Raw genomic sequence first — 22,948 nt, 5'->3', positions numbered from 1 at the left:
CAAAGATAATGCAAGTTTAAGAAACAAGAATAATTTAAAAAAGAATTAGACTTCCCATAGACGAAAGAGAAATTTTTGCTTAAAATTTTTCTAAAAAATTAAAAAATTAGCACATATTTGTCTTTTGAAGATAATTATTCATAAATTCGAAAAAAGAAAACTTGCTTGAGTCAGCACCATATTGATAAATAAATCTAGATGCAAGGAAAGAACCAAAGGTTGCTTTCATATAAGACTCAGGCACGTGTTCTAAAATTTTATTGAGACCCTGCTTTTCTAAAAGAACTGAAGGCAGTGCTTCTTTAAGAACAACATTACGTAGAGGGATATTATCCCACAACTTTGCACGTTGGATTTCCTCATCTAAGCTTGTAATGGCATTGCTAAGCTCGTCGGATAAGATTGAGCGAAATTTCCCACTTTTTTGATGTTCTCTCCATATTGCTTCGAATTCAAGTCTTGCATTATTTTGGATAATTTCTTGCACTTGTTTCACATAATCTTGATAAAATTGAGGAATCTTTCCATCATGAATACACATATTCTCGATAAAATCATCATCAGAAAATGCTAGTGATGCAAATACTTCTAAAGAACTTGAGGTTACACCTCCTTTATTTGCAGATGAATCCTTATACAAATTACATCCAGCTTCTTCTAATTTTACTTTGGCATCTTGCGCAATAAAAAGATTTGCTCCTTCTACAATATAAGGTATACGACATTTCCCATCATGAATTAGATGAGAAACATTATTAAGATTAATTGCTTCTGGCCGACCACCACAAGGAACTAAAAGGTCAGCTTGGTATCTAAGATGCGCAGTATCCCTAAACTGGGTGCCATTTGGCACTACTTCGCCAGAAGGCAGCGTTAAATTCTCATCATCCAACAAAACGATATACCCAGAAGAACTTAATTTCGACCTATCGAAAAAAGAAATCATTTTACGTTCTCTTGCAAGCCGCATAAGTTCTGGACGGTTAATCCCTTCAGGATCATATATAACACCGCTTCCATCAATAATACAAACGTATTTTTCACGAGAAAGAAGAATTTCATTTGAACCAAGATCACCATCTGGACCTCCTGTTTGAATTTTGGTAATTTCTTCTTCCTTTAGATCCAATTTCCGATATATTCCCAAGATGTACTGCCGGATAGATAATGATGTCATACCATATACGTCGTGTGGGATTCCACCAAGACGTGCTGTTTTTCCCGTGAAAAAAGATTTCCACCATAATGCACCCCTCATTCGAGCATGTTCAGTAGCCCAATCAACCAAATTTGCAGTATTTTCATCTGGACCACAGAATAAAATTTCTTTATGAGAATAAAGATCAACAATCTTATCCTTAATACCGGGTGTTTTTCCTTCCAAGAGTAAATCAATAATTGAATCAATATATTTTTGAAACCCAACAACGGCTTTATCTTGATGCTCCATATCAAGAAGAATAACACCTTTAGCACCACCCTCAGGAATATCCTTGTTTTTCCTTTGCTGAGTATTTGCAAGATTATAATTTTCATCAAAAAGGCTTCTAGCATTAATGGAATAGGCTTCTTTATTTCTACTTTTAACAATTCTAATGCCACCTCTAGCAACATCTCTAAAACGCAAATGAAATCCCCTAAATTCCGACCCAATGACTAAAAACATTCCAAACAACTTTTGTGGGTACTCAATTTCAGGCAGGAAATCGGGATTTAAACGAAAACTTATTGCTACTTTAGTTACTTGGTAAAAATTAGTTTTCAAAACATGAGTATTGAAAAGATGAAACGCTTCCATTACTTTGTATTCATGATTATTATTCGTTTGACGTGCAGTCTCTTCCAGAATCTCCTTTTCATCTAAAAACCTATCGATTTGAATACGTTGATAAGATAGTGTAGGCCCTAATTCTTCAACCGTCATGTGAGAAGAAATATAATGTATACTAGCAAAAGAAATGTAAAAGAGCTTAACAAGTTCGGGATACGCTTGGATAATCTCAAAAATATAATCACGAGTAAACGTTTCTTCACGAAGACGACGTTTCAACTTGGTAAGAACCTCGAAATGAAGAGGATTATTCATATCCAAGATAGAGCTAAGTGACGAATATTCAGTACCAAGCCGATTAAGAAAATGTCCGATGAAAACAAATACACAGTGAGCATAAATCGCCTCTTGTAAGGATAACTGTCCTGAAGCGAACTGTGCGTGGAACCGATTTTGAGGAATACAATACAATAGTGATGCCTCTTTAACAATCTGATGAATACTATGTTCAATCGGAGGATATTGCGCTGCCTTTTCTAAAACCGGGATCAAATAGATACATATAACAGTAACACCTATACCAAAAAATCAGACAAAAACATATGATGCATAAGCAAAATCTACCATTCGAAAACTGTTCTACATATTTCCTAGTCGATGTCAATCCTAAAAATGGTTAATAGGCACATTTCTTTAAGGAATTACATAATAACCATAATAATGATAAAGATTCGACAATGCTGAAAAATAATATTGTGTACTCCCCCGTTTATACCCAATAACAATACGCCTTTCACGTGTACCATCTATTTCATACATCTACCACTGTATTAACATCTACTGCTACACAAAAACATTTTAAAAACCTCAATCACTGGACCAGTACGGTTCAAAACGGACTCCACAACGCCTTGATAGATATTAAACGTACGCTGAGTAACTTTTTCGAGAAATGTCTTGTCCGAAACAACTCGTAAATCTGAAAGCTCTTCTTTTGATGGAAATGGATTTACAAAATCACATTTAGTCACAAAATACGAACATAATTGTTGTTTTGTATATGTATTGATCACCCCCGATGACCGGAATGTTTCTAGACGATATGCCTTTGATGAATTATTATTCAAATAAAGCTCTTCGATCCTATTTTTCATCAATATATTAGATACTATGTGCTACAGCAGAGCAGTGCTGTTGTGTAGAAACAAAAAAAACTATTTATAAAAACTCCCATACAAAATTAAAACAATATCAAGATCAATATGTCTCAGACTTTATAATATCACAATACAATATCGCAATACAACGCTGAAATTATATCCATGCATTTTTCTACTATATATTGCCATTGCACTGCCCTACTTTACACACACCTCTTCTCATACAACGGCCCCTTTAAATTTGTCTCTCCAGGTACACTCGTATCGATATATACTGCATGATCATCATCTTCTCGCTCCAGTCGAATCTCTAATTCTTTTGAGTGGCGAGAAAATGCCACAATTTTTGCACTATAGAGAGCTTTATTCATCAGTCAGTATATACTGTATATATAATATGTATAATATACACTGCAATATACGTCATGTGCACACTATATACACTGCATGTATACTGCAAATATACTGTACGTATGCTGTACATATATTGTACATTGCATATATACTATATACACTATATATACGCTGTGTATACACTGTATACATTATGTATATATATACATACACTATATGTAGTATATACACCAATATATGCTGTACTGTATATATATATATATATATATATATATGCATATATATACGCACACATACACTATGTATATAACACATATACTCTCTGTATATGCATATACTGTATATACACTCTATACACTCTATACACTCTATAAACATCATATACACCGTATATATCGTATATATCGTATATATTGTATATACTGTATATATTATGTATGTTTCTGTTACATACCTAAAATATGGTTTGCTATAGTTCCTACACTTTCTTTTTGAAAATACATATCATCAATCCCAAGATTCTCATAGAACCATCTTGTCTCATTCTTTACCAAATCCCGAGGAATAAACCCCTGATTTTCTAAATGTGCTACAACCTCGTGCATCTGCTCTCCTTTTCCGTCGAAATGAATCTCTGAATATCCCGGTGTACCATCTGACAACCGATGATCTCGCGGTGTTGGACCCATCTTGAGCAGATGCACTGGTATACCTCCCTCTGATGTCCTACAGATATCAATTGGCATTCAGACCAATTCTAATCTATGCGCTCTGTATGAGCTGCTATATACGAGAAATCCCGCCAAAACCTCTCTATACAAAGCTCTTTAGATATATGCGGTCTTTTTCTACGTATATGTGATGTATATGCGTTATATATGCGCGTTATATGCGCGTTATATGCGCGTTAATTATGCACATCGATATTGCCGCTTTGGCACGTGCATGTACACACGGATGTCCTTAACACCGAACAAATATGTCTGAAATCCTAAACCCAGAAAAAGATAAAAAAGACCGAATATACAGCAAAAACATGACATTCGTACAGAGAAAAATGTATATGTGCCAGTATACAGAATATATGCACAGTATTTTTGGGATATATGCACCATAGATATTGAGCTCGAGCCACCGTCTACATCAACATTATCGATAATCGGTGTCGAAAACGGTATTTAACGTAGTGTTTGAATAGCGCCCATAGAGATGTCGCAGGGAATATGCGCATATACAAACGCATATCGCCCAAAAAGATGCTTAGAAATAAGCTGTCAGCCAATGGTATTAGTAATGATTGGATTTTTTACCGTTACAGTAACAGCAGTGATACTTACCATCCTTTGGGTGATTTCATAAGATAAGAAAACCGTAGACTAATATGTGTATAGTTTATCCATGAAAAAACAGGTAAACATAAGTGAGCAGAAAGCAAAAATAGCAGCGCATATACAATGTAAATAAGTGATTGACGATACATTTATTCCATGTATTTGATATATTTTTATGATTGTCCAGACAACATGCATATTTATATATTCTATATACGAATGATCTGCTTGAGAAGCGCTTCAATCTGACTATGTGAAAGCAATGCAGCAGTATCGGTGATAGGAGCATCAGCATCACTACAAAGAACACGGATCATTGCATATACATGTATAAATAATTTATGCAAGTGATATGAACCGTAAGATATTATATGTGATGATATGGCCGATATGTCTTTATCGAGACGGATTGCACCTAACTAGATTGAAGTTAGCAGAAGAGTATGAGATAAATCGTAGAATAGATGAATAAAAAGAATGTTTTTAAAGTTTTTGTAATTTAGTATTTTGATAATATTAATTTAGTAATATTAATAATATTAATTTAGTAATATTAATAATATTAATTTAATAATATTAATAATATTAATTTAATAATATTAGTAACTTAATGGAAGGTGTAGTGAATATGGTTATTTTGCTTACCTCATTTACTTTAAGAGTAGATATGATTCCCTCAAGACTTTTTGCAACGAGTTGTCCAGAAATTTCTACAAGACGGTTCATATTTTCATCAGTCAATTGGTTCTATTAATGCGTTAGCATGAAGAAAAAGATGTAAGTACTATGCAGGGTCCGGACCTTAAAATTAACCATAAGATTGTCCCAGCCACGGACAAATTGTCTTTGAATGGGCTGTTCCTGTTCTAACTCATCAAAGTATGTACTTGTTATGACGTATAATGATTTTCGAAAGCAATCATCAAGTAGTCTTTTCAAACGAGCTTTAATGAAGTGTAAAAACAAAGTATTTAACCCATCCTGAAAGCATTTTTAGTGTTAATAGCGGTATAAAGAAGAAGATACATTTAAAATATCAAGAAATCGATCTTGTAAGGAAACTAATGATTGAATATATTGATACACCAATGCTGTATCATTTTCACGTGGAAATAGTTTTTTTATTGGTGCACTTTTCTCGCATGTGCTATCAGAAATTATTTTTTTAATATAAGATTGAGATATGTCTAAATTATTAAGTAAAATAATAAAAGAAAAAAAATCATTTTCCTCATTCTCAACTCTGGGTGGGCTTTTGATAGATCCCGATGTTTTAAAAGATAGTGTTTGGTTACTTAATTTTCCCTTACATACTAACATTTGTCGCTGAACAATTCCAATATAATCCATCTCCATTATTCGCTTTATTCCAATCAATATTTCCTGTACCAATGCGGATTGGCTTGTATCCAAAGCTCTATTGATAACTTTCCTTAGTACATACATTATATCATCAACAAAAGATGAAATGGGTGGTGTAGATGTAGTGTCTTGTTCATTCAATTGAAATGCTTTTTCCACTGAATGACGCATAAAAAAGAGTTCCATATTTTTGTAAAGAGATTCAAGTCGCCCATAAACTTCCACATTTAATGAAGAAAGTGAAGGAGATAATAACGACGAAAACAGCACAGTTGAATTCATTTGTTTCACTGATTCGTTATGCAGTACCTCTGCATTGTCTATATGTTTTTGTTCCTGCTTAATTGTATATAAAAATCATTAAAAATGTATTGCTTACCTGGAATTTTCGTGCAACAAACCGATCATACAATGACCACTTGTGTAACATGTCTGAAACTTCCGTTAAAAGTAAATCAATATTTTTAATATCAATTTCTTCAGTTACAACGTTAATTTTATCAACAGAGGAATTTCTGGAAATATTGCTTGTATTTGTTATAGTTGGTGTATTTGTGTAAAGTGAAGATTGGAGAGAGTGTGAGGATGAAAATGATTTAATAAGAAATTCAAATGCATATGATTGAGTATATATGAGCTGAATTACATTAACAGCATAACAACAATCAATATTGAATACCTTTCTTGCAACCTGACGTTCTTTCCAAAACATTTCAACCAAAATTGCACAGCTTTGAAGGCATGCCTTATGAAGCTGTTCTAAAATAAAACATGCTGCTGTATATCCATAAGATTGAATCACAACAGGCACATGCATCTCCATGACTTTTGCTACATATTCAAGAAGCTTTGTCATGCGAGATGAAGCAGAAGTATTTAAAAGACCAGGTAATGTACTAAATCCAGAAGATATACCGACTGAAATATCATTTGAAGCAGTATTTGAAGAATCATGTGAAAATCTACCAAAAATAGAGGAAGATGTACTAATTCCACTTAAAGAGCTAGTAGACGCGATTGTTGTGTTAAAGTTTGTAGCAGATGTATGAACCTTATTTAAAACACTATCTAAAATACTACCCTGTGTACGAACTGAGGTACTATTCTTTTCTAATTCATTAATTAACATCATTATTTGGATCATTGAATAAAATACCAGAAATACTAGGTGATTTAAGAGACGTATTAAAAATACTACTCGAAACACTCAATGCACCATCTGAAATACCACTATCATTTAGAGTATTCGATGGCAAGCTAATAGAAGCCATTCCAGCGTCTACAACTGATGTGGCAGAAATGCTTGAAACGGACCCATTAGTTGCTGTAGTTACCGATGCAGTATCATTTGCAGTATGCTGCAATGTATATAGCGTAATTCTCTGTGTAATAACACGTATATACGCATCAAGACCCTCATTCATACGTCCAATAATAGGAAACATACGGAAAAAATGTGTCATTGTAGGCGCATCATTTGCAGCAGCCGCTGCCTCAAATTCACGCAGAAATATATAAACCAATGCAGCCTCTGCTGATGCAAGAGCAGCCTCTGCGTCTGGAATAGACGCTGTAGGTACTGCTTCTGCTGCAAAACCTTCTAAAATACCCCGATGATCATCTAAAGTGCATGGCTGACTCAATTTTTGGCTATTCTGATCCGAAAAAAGACCATCTTTGCACTCATAAGACTCTTGACGACATTTTTGAAGTTTCTGAAGCTCCTTCGCTGCTTCTTCCCAGTGACGCTGTTCAAGAAACGTTTGAAGCGCATGTAATGCAGCCCGTATTGAACGTACCTCTGCAACACGCTGTATACAACTATATGCGCGTTTCTGACCTATCATCAGTCCTCTATATACAAAATATACATTAAAAGGCATGTTGTATGCGCATTGTATAGACTCAATTCTTGCTTTTCATCAAAAATATATGTATTTTAGATGTTTCTCAATCCCCTTTCACTGATTATTCAAATATGCATTCCACATTCTTTATATCTGCTTTATATGCATTTTATATCTGTGTTGTATACGCTATATATGTATTTTAACATCATCGCCACACTCTATAAATACGCTTCAAGTATACGTAGACATCTTATTTCTGCTATATATTCCCATATATGTATTATATACATATTATGTTGAGCTTTTGTGTTTTAAATGCATTATTTAATTCTTTTTTTTTTTTTATGCCTTTTTTACTCCGTATTGTATCAACTCACCTGTTGCTGCTGCTTCGAACGCAGTATACACGCTGTCGGAGACAGCTGCATATAATTCATGCTTGTTGCACTCAAAAGATCTCGTGTAGACTCCTGTGCTGCAACAAGAGTCAAATACTGCGCATTTAGTCCGGAAATTGCCGCATATATGTCACTGCCTAGTAGTAGTTGCTGTTCTCGTGCCTCCAAATGCGCCTGCTCAACCTGCAACTCTTCAAAACCCCGTTCCACCTCACTGACTGTCACCCATTTCGAGCAATTCCCGCTTGTCTCCATCTACTATTCAAGTCTAAATAACGACAAAACAATAAAAATAATATAATAATGTACCAAAAGATCATCAATATTCCCCAAAAATACTATTTTGATGAGAAATACATAAAACGTACACTATATGTGCACATTACTTGTATATATACTTTGATATATTAACACTGTAGACCGGTTAACGGTAATATCGATGATACGTTTATACTGTATATATAATACGTATATAATTCGTATATACTACGCATATACTGCACATACAATATATGCAAGTGAGTGCTTCAAAATATACTGCACGAGCTATAATAACATCAGATAACGGAAACACAGATATCTGAAGAAACAACGCGTTTTAATGAAGCTTTGTTGTGCCGCTACAGCGTTATCACTATTACATTACGGGGCACTCAAAGCAAAATGTACATAAGTGATCGGTTGATCGATAAGCACTTTGCGTTAGTGTGCAGAGCACGGAGTACATACAACACGTATATATAACGCATACAATACGCATATAACCCATATATAACACATAGTACGCATAGTGTGCACATATAGTGTATTTATTGTGTATATTATCTACACTATATACATTCTGTATTATATGCACTCTGTATACACACGTGCATATACGACACACATTGTACACCATATATACAGCATAATAGCGTATATATAGCGCATACAATACGCATATAATACGCATATAGCACGCATATACACTGTAAAACAGTGCATACGCTGCGTATACTGAGCAACGGACTCAGACATAGTATTTCTACGCATATACCCGGTTTTTCACGCATATACCTGCAGATTGGCGCGACGACTCACTCCATCGATCCGTAGTGGCTTTGGATGGGTTTTTTCACGAAGCAGTGGTCCCGGAGGGTGAGTTTTTGCTTTAGAGAGTGCATAATTGACGATATTTTAGCCAAAATGTGAATAAACGCAACACAAAAGCACTGTTACGCGTTAATCCATCTGTACTTCCAGCGGCACTTCTTCCAGGCACTTGTACAACGCTAGATATTAATGGACTGCGTAAACGTGATGGAACCCTTATTTTTACTTCACAAAAACATCGAACACAGGCAGAAAACAGGCGTGCATGTCTTCAGAAGCTTAAAGATGCTATTAATGCAGCAAATGCAGCCTCTATGCCTCCACCTGTTCCCTCTGAAGCACAACTGCAGCGTGCAAAAGCACGGTAACTATATTTCCATAGAGACTCTGGCTGATGATCCAGTGTTGCCATGGCAACAGAGAAGAGGCTTCGTGACAAGCATTATCAGAGCAACAAGAAAGCGTCCAGACGTGCAGGACGGTGTGAGGAATGGTAGATTGTGAGTGAACTCAAGCATAGTCTATATGTATATCTATATGTATATATACATGTCTGTATAAATATGCCTGTATAAATGTCTGTATAAATGTGTATATACATACATATCATATTGGAGGTCAAATCTAGAGAGAACTCTGTGTTTAGATGCAGAAAGTGTGGTTGGGAACATAGGGTGTGTTTTTGTGCTCAGATCGGTGCTCTGGAGCCTGTATCTGGGTCAGAATTCATGTTTGTTTCGGGAATAGAAGTAAAGCGCTTTTGTAATTTTTTAAGTTTAGGAGAAAGAGGACCTAATGTTTCAAGTTTCTTTAATGTAGTGTGCAAAAAGCAGCTGATTATAATGCAAAGGTTGTGGTCGAGCCCTTCTTTATCAAGAAATGAATTTAATAAAAGACAGAATTTTTCATATGACATGATAGAACAGTTAGTTTGTGTGGTGAGCGTTTCGAATCCCAAAAGTGATGATTTGAGTGCATCAGGAAAGGATGTATTGGACACGTTTTTTAAAAATTTATGCAGTGGTAATGTTAAAAGTGCTACTTCAGCAAGATCAATAGTGGCTACTTCTCGGATCAAGGATACTATTTCGTCAAGCAGCCTATATTTGCATTCTAGGTTATCAAATGACTCAATCATGTTGTAGAATGATTCTAATAATTCAATATTATTTTGTATGTGTTGGATTGATGTTTTGATTATGATAGATATAATTTCGCCATTCATTACAGGATTATCTCGAAGATTTGGCACTGAACCACTTGATTGCTTTGGATCCGTATTAGTAGGTACAATTGAATGAGTTTTTTCGTATTTCTCAAAAGCTGTCTCGGAAAGAATAATACAATCATCATTTATTGTTTTGACAACGTTTTTTTCTTGAGCTACTTCTTCGATATCTTTGCCTTGGACTATTTCATCTTGAATTGATTCGTGATCACTTTTATTATCCTCGGTCCCGTAAATTCCTAGTATTTTGTGTCGTGTTGATAGTTTTATAATATAAAGCAGTTCCATTCTACAGTATTCAGTCCAAAGCTCAGGAGAATGCATGTTTAATCGTAAGCCTCGTTGCATTGTTGCTCGTGCGGCAGACATATTGTTGTTCCAGTTTAATTCATGGTATCCTGCAAATATCCATAATTTAGGTTTTGTAGGATGGAATTGTAATGCTCTATTTATATTTTAACAATGAAAAATACTTCTTTATATTATATTTACGAAGCAATAACTCTTCCGATGATCTTTGTCGATTTTTCATGCTGTGCATAATGGATATACTGAAACCATAAATCAATATCACCATGGAATTTTTTTGTAGCTCTTTCAAAAATAAGAAAAATACGCCGTACACCTCCCCAATCTGAAATTGTTGGCTTTCCTTTAATATCTATTGAAATAAGATTCTTTTATAAAAAATTATATTGAAAAACTTAATCTTTTTGCTCTTTTTTTGCGCAATGCTTCTAAATTCATTTCATACTCTATATATTTCAAAAAATCACTCTTTTTCACAATTCTGCGTGATAGTGCATGTTCAAATTCGCTTCTTTTTTTTAAAATTGAATTTATTTCCACAGGTGTAAATATTTTTTTCTTCTGCAGATCAAGTATTTCAGGAAAAGACTAAAAATATCATTCAATAACATAGAACAAATAAAAACATTTATAAATATACCTTTTCAAGGTAATATTGTGCTTTTTCCGCCATTTTCTATTTTAAAAATTTACAACTTTTTTACTATATTTTTTAGACTTTTTTTAAAAAAAAAAAACTTTTAATTAAAATGTACCTTTTAAAAAATATTTTTAAAGAATTTATTCTCAAAATAATCATTTATTCTTTCTTTTTTTATGTTTCAATTTTCATCATTTTTTTGACGTTCATTTCTCCCTATTGAACCTTAACTTTATTAAACCTAACTTAACCCTAAAATTTATAACTGAAACAAGTTTTTGTATTTTACAAAAAACAAAACAAAAATACATGTAAAAGCTGTAAATTTCGTGTTTAATTGTTATTTATGTATAGAAATGTATATTTTATACATATTTTTATCAGTATTAGCTTTAATATTTATCACAGTTTTTAGCCATTACAGTCATTTATTATATTATATCGAAATTACGTATTAGACATTTATACGGGAAAAGGTAAGAATTTCTTGAAAGTATTAAGATAATGTTAATATTTGATTAAAAGGCTATTTTTAGGAGTACAGTATCCTTCTAGACGCTTTTTCTGTGTAAAATGAATAAATCTATGATTTATTTGACATCTAGTAATGATAAATCAAAAAACGATATAGACAATCAAATACCAGAAAAAAAAGTATTTGAAGTAGAAAATAAAGATTCAGAGGCATTTTTTATCGAAGGTAAGGCATGTTCTCTAAAAAAAGAAGAGAAAACTATACATTCTTTGGAAAACACAAATCAATTGCAAAAAATCAATCAAAATCATCCAAATAAAAGGAAACTGACAAAATTTGTCTCAACTATTATTAATAATGTAAAACATGCCTGGATCAGAGCAAAGAGTGATTATCAAGAGTCATTGAAACGAAGGAATAGGCGTTTGCTGACGAAAAAATATGTACATTCACGTTCTTTGCGTCAGCAAAAAAACTCAACAAAAGTAAGAAGACGTATGCCTTTTCCTAAGAAAAATAAAGATATATCAACTGAAAAAACACTGCATGATGTTATTTCAAATGCCTCGACGTTTTCAACTACTTTTCAATCGTGTACCGAATGGTTACCTACTGATCCGTTTAAAGTTCGTGAATCGCATATACCTTTAGAAACTTTAGATAAAGAAAATAAGAAGGCTCCTTTGGAGACATTGGATGTGGTGAATCATCAATTGGAAACATCGATGGAAAAATCTTTTGAGGTAGAAGCTATATATTCCGAGGTAACATCTTTAAAAGAGGAACTTGAAGAAACAAGAAAACGGCTTGAAATGTTTGAAAAGAAGTATGGCTTATTTGAGGATCTTTTTGTTAAAACAAAGAATGATTCAAAAACACATATTGTTCTTGAAACAGATGATTATGCGATGAATGATATAACACGTTTATCACTAAACCCCTCTCAAGAATCGGCCGCGTCTGCAGGTGCTTTAGATATTTTTAACTCTGATAAAAATCATGAATTTGATGACGATCCTTCTCTTGAAATATTGTCTCCTGTTGTTCTGCAAAATAAAAATTATGATTACAACATTGCTGCAATTTAGGTATTTCTGAATAAGCATTTAGGTATTTTAGTTGCTGTTATCCTTTTGGCATATTTTTATTAAGGGTTTATTAATCATAATTTGTTGGTTGTCAATTTATTTTTTTTTTGAAAGAAACACATGTTCTTAAGTTTATAGGATTTTGGATCTTTTTATATTTAAAATATATTATCTTTGGTTTTTTTATATTCATATAAAAATATATCAATATTTAAAGCTTTATTGTTATCGTATTTTTTACGTCGTGTTTTATTATCGTTTTTAGGAAAATAAATGTTTAAGTACTTTTAAAGGATTAGACTCCATTACATGGTATTTCTTTAATGCATTATCTATATATTTAAACTAATATTTTTTTTATAGGGTGAACGAATCGTTTGTGAAGATTGTATTGAGAAGATAATTTCTCGAGTAAAACATGACTGGGCTACACCTGCAGATCAGAATAACATACAAGTCTCTTCTGATGATCCTTACAGAGTGAAGCTTAATCACGATGATCCTGAACATCCATATATGTGGAGTTTTAAAAAGAAAGCTTTATATTTTGCTATTATATTTTTTATGACTTTTGTCATGTAAGTTTCTTTTATTCATTAAAGACATAGATATTGATGGTTTAAAGATTTTCATCTCTCACGTTTTATGTACATTTCAACTGGATATATGTTTAGACTAATTTATTAAAGGTACCACATTTATTAGTTAAACCAGAACTACATAGATATCTTTTTTTATTATCTGTGTAAATGATTTCTGTATTTCTCAAAGTGTTGTAATGCAAGTATAGAATGCTAATCGGACTTGCATTCGGACCATTGATTGGTGCAGTAAGTTTACTTATATTATTTTATATGCTAAAGTATTAAAGCCCTTATCGAAATATTATGGACATAAAAGATTATTTTTGGTATTTGTTTTCGTATTTATGGGTATGTAAGACATTTTTCAATCTTCATTTTACTGAAAAATAAAATATAATAGCTGTTAATTTATGTCTTGTAATATCATCATACCAAACTTTAACGACAGCTGTGCTTCGATTTTTAAGTGGATGTAGGTTAAGTGTTAAAGAAGAATTTTAAACTAATTACATAAAAGTGTTAGGGGGTATAGTTTTTAGTTCATGTAGACTTTCAATATTCGATATATTTAATGAAACCAAAGTTTCTTTTCCTGGGGTTTTACTTCAAAGTTCTATTATGCTAGGGCTTCATACGGGTCCTATGCTTGGTTTGCTTATAGAAAAATATAAGGATACTATATGGTCATTTTGGATTGTATTTGCTTTATCGAGTTGTATATTTATATTAGGAATAGTAGTACTAAAAGAAGCATCGCCTGAAGTCATTTTAAATAAAAGATTATCTAGACTGCGATGGATAACAGGTTCTTCACGTTTTATTGCTTGTATAGAGGATAGAAAACCACTAAAATATGTTTTCATGTCAATATTGAAAATGTCTTGGGGTATTGTTTTCTTGTAATTTGGATCTACCTGTTAATATTTAGATATTTTAATTAGAGATTATGTAGTTTTATTCATCATTCTAAGCAAAATTGTTTTATTTAGTACATCATTCCTTATATTGTTTGTAAGTAATATTATTATAATTTTTTTTTAGTTAATTTTAGATAGGCTCATCCATTTTCATTAATGCAAACATATAAGTTAGATGTGCCAGAAACATATATTTCATTACTTTTTCATACTCTTGGTGTAGTTTTGGCGATTTTATATTATAAAATTCAATCTAAGTTATTTATAAAACGATTAAAATGTAATAAAGTTGAAAAAAAGCTTCTTCATCCTGTCATAATGTATCCTGTTTATATAATAGGTAAAAAATCTAATTTAGTAATATTCTTGACGATCATTAGCGCTATTTTGGATGGCATTTACTACTAAAGAATTTTTTCATCATTTGATTCCCTTCTTATCTCATATTATTCTAGGATTTGCAGAAACATTAGTATTGGTAAATATGACTTATATTAAGTTTCTATTTACTAACTTTTATCCAGGATGGTCTTGAACAATATATTGAGACTTCTTATTCAGAAGAACCGCAAGCTGCTAATATCAATCTATCTTTTCCTCTTCTAGTTATTGCTGCCATTCTTCATGGGTTTATAAAAAGTTTGTTTATTTTTATATAGAAATATATTGACTTATTTTAGTATCTTTAAAAGGCAAATTATCTCTTTTTATTATCATTCTTGCTTCTCTTAATATTTTTTCCTATTTTGTTCCCTTTAGTATTTCTCTATCTTCAATTTGATTAATAATAATATATATAGTTTTATTTATTTTTGGACCTGCTTTTAGGTCTAAAACTCAAGAAAAATAATTATTTTCTTAATAATATGTTTTTGTCTTACAAAAATATTTAATATATAATTTTCTATATTTATTTTTTTATTTAAATCTTATGATTTATTTTATTTAATAGTTTATCATTGTAGATTACTTTGTATTCTATTTTACTTATTCAATATAAAGTATATAGAAATAATACGGGTTTTAATTTAAATAATCTTTATTAAATAACATTTTCTAGATATCTTTTAAAATTGATGTTTTTATATTTGGAGTTAATTAAAATCTATAAATAAGTTTAAAAGGATTATACATGATAAAAGATAAACGGAATTTGATAGGTTTATTTAGTATTGGCGTTTTAAGTGGAGGAATAATTACTTTTTCTTCTATTTATTTGTTAAATAAACAATTTATAAAAGTACCAAATACAATTGAATCAGAACCTAGAATTCCAAACTATGGCAGTAAAAGTCCAGTTAATCCTCCTGGTTTGTATCAGTATTCTAATCCGAGGCCTATCAGCGATTGTTTAGTTCGAAAAGGATATATTTCTTACTATGATAGACGTTTGAAAGTCCCTGCTTGGGTATACTAGTATTTTTTGGATCAAAAATGTTTCCTGATATTCTACAAAGGTTTTGGTTCATATTACTCCAACATCTTTAAAAACTATTCATGGAAATCGCAAATATTCAAAATTTAAAGAAGATTCTTATATACCTGAGAAGTTTCGTGCTAAATTAAGTGATTATTTTAAAAGTGGATATGATAGAGGGCATCTTGTGAGTTATATGAGTGAAATGCATGGCTATTAATATGCTAAGGCTCCTGCAGCAAATGCAAAGTTTTCACAGGAAGCTCTTGATGAAACATTTTATCTTACAAATATTGCTCCACAAGTAGGAGTAAGTTTATATTGATTTTTTATCACTTTTAGTGCTTATAATGCTATTTAGGAAGGGTTTAATCGAAATTGTATGTATAATGGGCATTTTTATTTTTAAATATTAATGACTGAAGATTGGGAGCGTTTTGAAAGTTTTTGCCGAGATCTAACCTCTAATTACACATCTGTTTATCTTGTTATAGGTCCTTTATATCTTCCAAAGAAAGACCCAGATGGAAAATGGAGAGTTTCATATGTATTATTTTAATTTTTAACAAATTTTATGACTAATTATACAAAGGAAATGATAGGTAGCCCACCTAATGTTGCAGTTCCAACACATTTTTTCACTGTTATCTATGCGGAAAATGATTCGAGGAAAGACTCTGTAGCAATAGGCTCTTTTGTTTTTCCAAATGCAAAAATAGATGACAATACAAAATTAACAGATTTTATAGTACCTATCAGTGCAATTGAAAGGTAATTCTAATATACGCTTTGAGTTTGCTTATTTTTCTTATTTTTTAAGGGCAAGTGGTCTAGACTTTGAATATAAATCCACCAAGAAACAAAAAGAGTTGTGTAAAGAAGTAAACTGTGCTACGAAACAATATATTCTTAAAAAATATGATATTCAAAACATTTAAAATTTAATTAAAAATGATCAGTACTCCGAAAATGCTTTACTTTTTTTGAAATATATGGAATAATGACTGATAATGAAATTTTATTTTGACCTGTACAATCCAGAAAATTATTTATTTTGGTTTAAACATCATCAAGTCCTAATGACTGTGCTTGTCTTTCTTTTTGAATCCTAGCAATATATGTCCGACTAAATAATTGGCATTTTGATAATAATAGAAGATTTTTATACACACCTTACAATATTCCATGCATCCATATATCTTGCTATGCATTTCGAGACACATGTCTGTTAAAGAGTCAATAAAGTAGTATATATATATATTAAAAAACATGTTCAGTGCTTTCAAAGCGATTTCCAGGCTTAGGAATACATCGATCATAACATGTTTTGTTTAATTTCTAAAAAACCATAAAATTATTACTTATTAAATAAAAAGAGATATTTACTCCAATTAACTCTGCTGCATTTGCAACTGCAAGCTCTTTTTTGATCGCTTGCATCAAAGCTTGTTTTTTGTCCTCCATTGAAGTTATAATATTTCGAGTGTTCGAGATTTTTCGTTCGGATAGAAAAGTCTTCAACTAAAACGAATAAAAAAAAGTAAATTTGAATTATGTGCTGAAACAAAATATCCCCTATTATACCTTATTGCTTGATATAATATTGTTGAAGTTTGAAAATTATATTTTTCTAAAAATTGATATGTTGAACTATTATTTAACAAAAATAAAAACTTAAAAAAAAATTGTGTTTTATTAAAATAGAGGATGTAGTTATTGTGAATATATTGTTTATATTTTTTTCATAAAATTTAATCATAAAGTGCTTTTATGTTTTTGATTTATTTGCAGCCCGTGCCTTAAATTGCTTTTTAATTTCATATGCAGCATTTTTTAGTTCTTCTTTGTCTACTCCATCATCAATACTTTTTAACACATTTAGTACAACATCTATGAAGTTTCCATGAGATTTATCATCTCGAAATCTATAAAAACGCCATCTTTTTTTAGAATCGCAAATACATTCAACTAATCTATAAAACTATGAATAAAATGAGTGATGTAGTAATTTCTTAAACCTATGGTTAAGAGGTTCACCTAATGCTTTCATTTGTTCCCATTCTTCAGGGCTAACATACATATCGTACATTTCAGAGTATTTATTTCCACCTTCCCAGACAGAAAGTTTAAATTTAGGCATAGAATCATAGTTATAATCATTCAAACTTCCAGGTAATAATGGAAATTGTAAATTTAATAAAAAATCTACAGAATTTTCATTAGGAGGTTTCCATTTTAAACTTAAAATATAAGAAATCTAATAGAATGTAGAAAAACTGTTCTTACAGGGTTTCATCAGTTCCACATGTATAAGGAGCATTAAGACATGTAAATATAAGCCCATCATTTTTGTGCCGAAGAGACGGAATAATATCTTTAAACATCATTTCAATTGCATAAGAAAGCTCCATTCTTTTAAATTCAATACTTGATATTTGTCAAATATAGCTCTTTTCTTCATTTTTCAAGTACCTGAATGGCATGTTTTGTATAAAGTGAGAATATTTAGAACAAAATGCATTCAACGGATTTAGAATATTTTCCTTTAAGTACTTTAGATATTAGAATTCTTATTTAGGTAAAAAAAAATTTCTACTCCAAGTCGTTTATCCAAAGGTTTATTTAACAATAATTTACCCTGAACAGAAAGACAATCAAAAACAAGATACCTCAAAATTCTTCTTCCTTCTTCATATTCATCTAAAATTAATTCTCCATCCAATAACGTGTCATTATGAAAATTTCGAAAAGATGGATCGTTTAAAACTGGAAAATGAAGATTTGAAACTTGATAATAATCATTTTTTCGATCAATCTTTAGAAAAATATAAGATAAAAGTCCATTAAAATAAATAAAAGTACCAAATATACTTTTTCCCATGATTTTTTAAAGCTATCTTTTTCTGCAATCACATATAAAAGTGCACGAAGACCATCTGATTTTTCACATAAATAATAACTTTATAAATCATCAATTTCAAAAGAAAAAAGGCATTCATATACTCATTATTCATAAGAGTCTGTATATGGCATTTTGAGAAACTGACAGGTTGAGATCCTAAAAAATAAGGCTATCAAAGATATATCATTTAAAAAACTTAAAAAACCTGGAAAAGAGTCGTTTGAACGCTGCAAAAGTCTTCGGACTCGATCTCTAAGGTCATAAAGCTCTTGACCATTGATCTTACTGCCTTTAATGTAGGAATAATGGTCTTTCATAGGCTTTTTTGTTATTTTAATGAAATATTGGAAAATGATAAGGTTGATCGATGATTAGTAACTACCAATTTTTTTATATTATAAAAAATTGTTAAAAAATGATCTTAGAAGTGAAGAAAAACATAAATTAAGAATACAAAAGAGATATTTCTTTTTAGGTATTTTTCATGATTTTTTTTTTTTAAATTTTAAATCTCATGAAAATTAGGAATTTTTAGTATTTAAAAAAATTTTTGTGAAATACATAATTTACAGCTTTTTTATCAAAAAAAGTATCAATTATAAATATAATAAATAAGTATATATATATATTTTTATTTATTTTTCTTTTTTTGGCTCTAAGAATTTAATTTATTCGTGAACATTATTAAAAATTATATTTATAATGAGTATTCAATTTGGACTTAATATTTCAAAAAGCAGTAAAATTCCTAAAAATACACAAAGGACTGTGGGTTTATCGCTTTTTGGAGAAGAAGATGAGAGCACTGATGAAAACTTTTTTGAAGATAGAACAAAAGTAGTAAATCAAGAGCTAAATTTGCATTCTCAGTTTTCATATAAAAATAATAAAGATAACGACTATGATCGAGAAATTGATCCTTCAGGTATAAGGTTTTTTTTTTTTTTCAAAAAAAAAATTACATTTAGTTTATGAATATGATGAAATATATGATGAAATGAAAGATGCGCAAAAAAAGCGAAGAACAGAAACAGAAGAAGACAAGGAACAGAGAAAGGTATACTAATGTTTTTTTTTTGTTTTGATATTTATTTTTTGTAGCCAAAGTATATGGATAAGTTTTTCAGATTAGCATCTATAAGGGAACGTGATAGATTAAGAGCTCAAGAGAAAATGCTTCAAATAGAAAGACAAGCCGAGGGCGATATCTATAATGATAAAGAAAAATTCATTACAGATGCGTATAAAAAACAACAAGAAGAGTTAAGTCGCTTTGAAGAAGAAGAAAATGCAAGAGAAGGTGGGTTTTAAATAATTAAATTTAGATTTTTTTAATAAAATAAGCTTTAATGAAAAAAAAATCCAAGGGAATTATATCATTTTATAGAAATATTCTTGAAGAAACAGAAAAAGATCATAATGAAGTAATTAAAGCAATTTCAAAATCCCATAAAATTTCAAAAGTAACTGAAGAAACTTCGAAAGAGAGAACAGCAGAAGAAATAGCGAAAGAGTTAAATGAAAAGGGTGCTAATGTTATTGTGAATGATGATGGTGAAGTTGTAGATAAAAGACAACTTTTGTCTGCTGGACTTAATGTAGCTAAAAAGTCTATAAAAGTATCACAAGAATTTTTAAAAATGCAAAGAAATTCTTATAATTCTAAATTTACTTCAAAACCTTTTGATGCACAGAGAAGGGAAAGGGAATTTTTATTAATTCAAGAACAGATTAAAAAAACGGAGAAAGAAAGGGAAGAAATAGAGCGTTTGAAACATGAAAAGCTAGTCATTGATAGTCAACAAAAAAGATCATCCGAAGAAATTAATAAGATAAAAGAGAGATACTTAAAAAGAAAAGGTGAATATACTTTGTTATTATAGTATATATTAAATACAGTTTAGCGGAATCATTACACAATTCTTAAATACATTTATATTTTAATAAATTTAACGTAAATATATGATTTTATAGTTTTTAAATGAGAAACATTGTGAAATTTCATTGTGAAATTGTAATGATATATAATATCCAAGTTAAAATTAACCCAGTGACAATGAGTCCTAGAAAGATTTTAGTTAATTTCAATGAAATTTCTTTTGATCTAAATATTATATCTTGGTATATTATTTTAGATTTTTTGTTAAATAAAGTAAAAAGGCAATTATTGATATATCTTTTGTTGTAAAGGCTATCATGTCGATAGAATGAAGCAAGAAACACCAGTGAAAACATATTTAATGTGGTAAATAGCATAACAATAAGGTTAATATCCGTATTCTACAAATATTAGTATTTTCTTAATTATTTTATATATAACATTTAAAGTTCTTTTCTTTTTTAAATTTAATACAATATTTACTAGCTAACAAAATAAGTTTGATATTAAATAATTTTAATAAACGTACAGAATCCATTATAGTATTTCCAGATATTTCTATAGTTTTATAAAACCCAAATGCTATTAATACGTTTTTTGAAATATATAAAGTTAGTATAATTAAAATAATAGACGAGACGCCTTGTCCAAGAGAAAATAGAGTAATGAAAACTATATTTGATTTAATTGGTAGTAATAAAGACATAAAACTTAATAATGACATAAACAGTGAAATCATTACTTTAAACATTATAATATATTGGAATTTATAAAAAAAACTTACGTATTATAAGACGATGACCATAATGATCATTAACCCATCCTATTATGGGATATAATAAAAACTAAAAATTTGAGTCAATAGTAACAAAAAAACATAGAAATACAGATAATAATAAAATCCTAGACGAAAAATCTGCTGTAATTATATTTTCTAAAAAGTAGGTATGCTTAATTTTAGTCAAAAAACTGACAAAAGGATTCCTTAAGAGAAAGAATGTTAGTGATTAATTGAATAAAATAATTAACCATACCAAATACAACTACATGAAAAACAAACTAATAAATACCACCAAAAATAAACTGACATTGTTTCTATATTTTTAAAAACTCCTTTTTTGTTAATGAATACGTATAAGACTTTCTTGTTTTTATTTATTGCTTTGTTGTAAATTAGAGATAGAAAAAAAGAAAATAACGACAACATCAAAGAAGTAACAAAAAAGATTTTGTTTTGTATTAAATTTTTATCAAAATTATTTTTTAAAAAAGAAAATATAAATTCAATCTTAATATGTTAATTCTTGAATATGTAATGCACATTCCTTACTAATTTCTGAATACTTAGTATAATTGAAATGAGAAAACCCAGTTTATCTTGCTGAAATATTTCAATTATAAGTATTTCTTGCAACATAACAAGTGGATTAATACAAAAACTGAATAAATATTGTTAATCATGTTTTTTTTCAAAAATATAATTACTTGGATATAAACAGTCCTAAAAGAGTAAAATATTTCATGTGCAAAAATATTCCAACAATACAAAGACAATGACCTAAAAATATAGTGCCTGTAATATATATTGGAGAAAAACGTATTCCTGTTACATATTGGATGTATTTTTCTGTGTTTTTATAGATATATACCGTATTTTTCAATAATGAAAATAAATATTATTGGAATCAAAGAATTAATTAACATATAAGCCCCTAAAATATATTAAATCTTTAATAAACATACATATATACCCTTGAATAAAGTGAGCCACGGTTCCTCTATATTTAATCCCTTTCTTTATTATTTTATGCTAATATATATATCATTAGAACCTTGTATATACCATATATCCCAGAATGAAAAATATTTTCAAAATAATAAATACCTATAACACATCATAAGCTTTTATATGTGTAATAAAATTATATTACCAAGAGAAAAACTTGAAATTAATGCTAATAAGATTATTTTGACTGCCCATTGACGTTTTTCATTAAGTGTTTCTTCTTTATTCTTAATAAACACTGAATATCCTCCATAAACCTCTATATCTTCACTATCACTGACATTTTCTTTTTCTTTTACAATAAGATGTGATAGTTCAAATGATTTAGGTGCTTTTTCATGCTTCATTATAAATTCGTTATACGTAAGATGGAAAGGAGAAAGTTTAATATTTTAAAAAAATAAA

General features: G+C 30.1%; 12 protein-coding genes across 12 annotated transcripts; 5 read left to right on the top strand and 7 right to left on the bottom strand.

The window, feature by feature from the left end:
• Nucleotides 1-106: 106 nt before the first annotated feature.
• T551_01507 (glutamate dehydrogenase (NAD(+))) lies at nucleotides 107-4,031 on the bottom strand (the record flags this gene model as incomplete). The annotated part of the gene is made up of 6 exons (XM_018373770.1): nucleotides 107-2,346; nucleotides 2,396-2,437; nucleotides 2,485-2,590; nucleotides 2,638-2,914; nucleotides 3,145-3,292; nucleotides 3,740-4,031. 6 exons carry the CDS (start codon nucleotides 4,029-4,031, stop codon nucleotides 107-109), a joined length of 3,105 nt encoding a protein of 1,034 aa, XP_018229945.1.
• Nucleotides 4,032-4,825: 794 nt separating this feature from the next.
• T551_01506 (uncharacterized protein) lies at nucleotides 4,826-7,861 on the bottom strand (the record flags this gene model as incomplete). The annotated part of the gene is made up of 7 exons (XM_018373769.1): nucleotides 4,826-5,035; nucleotides 5,262-5,363; nucleotides 5,418-5,597; nucleotides 5,643-6,287; nucleotides 6,358-6,615; nucleotides 6,658-7,088; nucleotides 7,135-7,861. 7 exons carry the CDS (start codon nucleotides 7,859-7,861, stop codon nucleotides 4,826-4,828), a joined length of 2,553 nt encoding a protein of 850 aa, XP_018229944.1.
• Nucleotides 7,862-8,196: 335 nt separating this feature from the next.
• On the bottom strand, nucleotides 8,197-8,609 carry T551_01505 (uncharacterized protein; the record flags this gene model as incomplete). The annotated part of the gene is made up of 3 exons (XM_018373768.1): nucleotides 8,197-8,481; nucleotides 8,536-8,564; nucleotides 8,591-8,609. 3 exons carry the CDS (start codon nucleotides 8,607-8,609, stop codon nucleotides 8,197-8,199), a joined length of 333 nt encoding a protein of 110 aa, XP_018229943.1.
• A 721-nt stretch (nucleotides 8,610-9,330) lies between these two features.
• On the top strand, nucleotides 9,331-9,815 carry T551_01504 (uncharacterized protein; the record flags this gene model as incomplete). The annotated part of the gene is made up of 3 exons (XM_018373767.1): nucleotides 9,331-9,353; nucleotides 9,407-9,682; nucleotides 9,722-9,815. The coding sequence occupies 3 exons, from the start codon at nucleotides 9,331-9,333 to the stop codon at nucleotides 9,813-9,815; spliced, it is 393 nt and encodes a 130-aa protein (XP_018229942.1).
• Nucleotides 9,816-10,006: 191 nt separating this feature from the next.
• On the bottom strand, nucleotides 10,007-11,528 carry T551_01503 (snoRNA-binding rRNA-processing protein UTP6; the record flags this gene model as incomplete). The annotated part of the gene is made up of 4 exons (XM_018373766.1): nucleotides 10,007-10,991; nucleotides 11,039-11,207; nucleotides 11,251-11,443; nucleotides 11,496-11,528. 4 exons carry the CDS (start codon nucleotides 11,526-11,528, stop codon nucleotides 10,007-10,009), a joined length of 1,380 nt encoding a protein of 459 aa, XP_018229941.1.
• Nucleotides 11,529-12,068: 540 nt separating this feature from the next.
• On the top strand, nucleotides 12,069-13,058 carry T551_01502 (uncharacterized protein; the record flags this gene model as incomplete). The annotated part of the gene is made up of 1 exon (XM_018373765.1): nucleotides 12,069-13,058. The coding sequence occupies one exon, from the start codon at nucleotides 12,069-12,071 to the stop codon at nucleotides 13,056-13,058; it is 990 nt and encodes a 329-aa protein (XP_018229940.1).
• A 309-nt stretch (nucleotides 13,059-13,367) lies between these two features.
• T551_01501 (uncharacterized protein) lies at nucleotides 13,368-15,340 on the top strand (the record flags this gene model as incomplete). Its single annotated transcript, XM_018373764.1, has 13 exons — nucleotides 13,368-13,370; nucleotides 13,422-13,636; nucleotides 13,684-13,705; nucleotides 13,748-13,803; nucleotides 13,849-13,888; nucleotides 13,930-13,990; nucleotides 14,043-14,114; nucleotides 14,160-14,528; nucleotides 14,571-14,653; nucleotides 14,698-14,899; nucleotides 14,940-15,037; nucleotides 15,084-15,198; nucleotides 15,240-15,340. The coding sequence occupies 13 exons, from the start codon at nucleotides 13,368-13,370 to the stop codon at nucleotides 15,338-15,340; spliced, it is 1,437 nt and encodes a 478-aa protein (XP_018229939.1).
• A 351-nt stretch (nucleotides 15,341-15,691) lies between these two features.
• Nucleotides 15,692-16,914, top strand: T551_01500 (ribonuclease; the record flags this gene model as incomplete). Its single annotated transcript, XM_018373763.1, has 7 exons — nucleotides 15,692-15,967; nucleotides 16,017-16,163; nucleotides 16,206-16,286; nucleotides 16,338-16,356; nucleotides 16,402-16,523; nucleotides 16,569-16,747; nucleotides 16,797-16,914. The coding sequence occupies 7 exons, from the start codon at nucleotides 15,692-15,694 to the stop codon at nucleotides 16,912-16,914; spliced, it is 942 nt and encodes a 313-aa protein (XP_018229938.1).
• Nucleotides 16,915-17,035: 121 nt separating this feature from the next.
• On the bottom strand, nucleotides 17,036-17,440 carry T551_01499 (protein translocase subunit TIM13; the record flags this gene model as incomplete). Its single annotated transcript, XM_018373762.1, has 4 exons — nucleotides 17,036-17,102; nucleotides 17,149-17,201; nucleotides 17,246-17,314; nucleotides 17,363-17,440. 4 exons carry the CDS (start codon nucleotides 17,438-17,440, stop codon nucleotides 17,036-17,038), a joined length of 267 nt encoding a protein of 88 aa, XP_018229937.1.
• Nucleotides 17,441-17,744: 304 nt separating this feature from the next.
• Nucleotides 17,745-19,195, bottom strand: T551_01498 (mRNA guanylyltransferase; the record flags this gene model as incomplete). Its single annotated transcript, XM_018373761.1, has 8 exons — nucleotides 17,745-17,949; nucleotides 17,995-18,216; nucleotides 18,263-18,403; nucleotides 18,449-18,528; nucleotides 18,573-18,791; nucleotides 18,839-18,935; nucleotides 18,980-19,034; nucleotides 19,084-19,195. The coding sequence occupies 8 exons, from the start codon at nucleotides 19,193-19,195 to the stop codon at nucleotides 17,745-17,747; spliced, it is 1,131 nt and encodes a 376-aa protein (XP_018229936.1).
• A 385-nt stretch (nucleotides 19,196-19,580) lies between these two features.
• Nucleotides 19,581-20,761, top strand: T551_01497 (uncharacterized protein; the record flags this gene model as incomplete). The annotated part of the gene is made up of 4 exons (XM_018373760.1): nucleotides 19,581-19,803; nucleotides 19,847-19,935; nucleotides 19,980-20,178; nucleotides 20,223-20,761. The coding sequence occupies 4 exons, from the start codon at nucleotides 19,581-19,583 to the stop codon at nucleotides 20,759-20,761; spliced, it is 1,050 nt and encodes a 349-aa protein (XP_018229935.1).
• Nucleotides 20,762-20,879: 118 nt separating this feature from the next.
• On the bottom strand, nucleotides 20,880-22,890 carry T551_01496 (uncharacterized protein; the record flags this gene model as incomplete). Its single annotated transcript, XM_018373759.1, has 11 exons — nucleotides 20,880-21,158; nucleotides 21,199-21,243; nucleotides 21,287-21,498; nucleotides 21,542-21,602; nucleotides 21,645-21,741; nucleotides 21,792-22,045; nucleotides 22,088-22,196; nucleotides 22,243-22,360; nucleotides 22,407-22,469; nucleotides 22,601-22,642; nucleotides 22,689-22,890. The coding sequence occupies 11 exons, from the start codon at nucleotides 22,888-22,890 to the stop codon at nucleotides 20,880-20,882; spliced, it is 1,482 nt and encodes a 493-aa protein (XP_018229934.1).
• Between the last annotated feature and the right edge of the window lie 58 nt (nucleotides 22,891-22,948).

Source organism: Pneumocystis jirovecii (genome assembly GCF_001477535.1).
Source record: "Pneumocystis jirovecii RU7 chromosome Unknown supercont1.6, whole genome shotgun sequence".
NCBI lineage: Eukaryota > Fungi > Ascomycota > Pneumocystomycetes > Pneumocystales > Pneumocystaceae > Pneumocystis > Pneumocystis jirovecii.
Note: the sequence above shows the minus strand (reverse complement) of the source record. Positions and strands in the feature narration are given on the sequence as shown.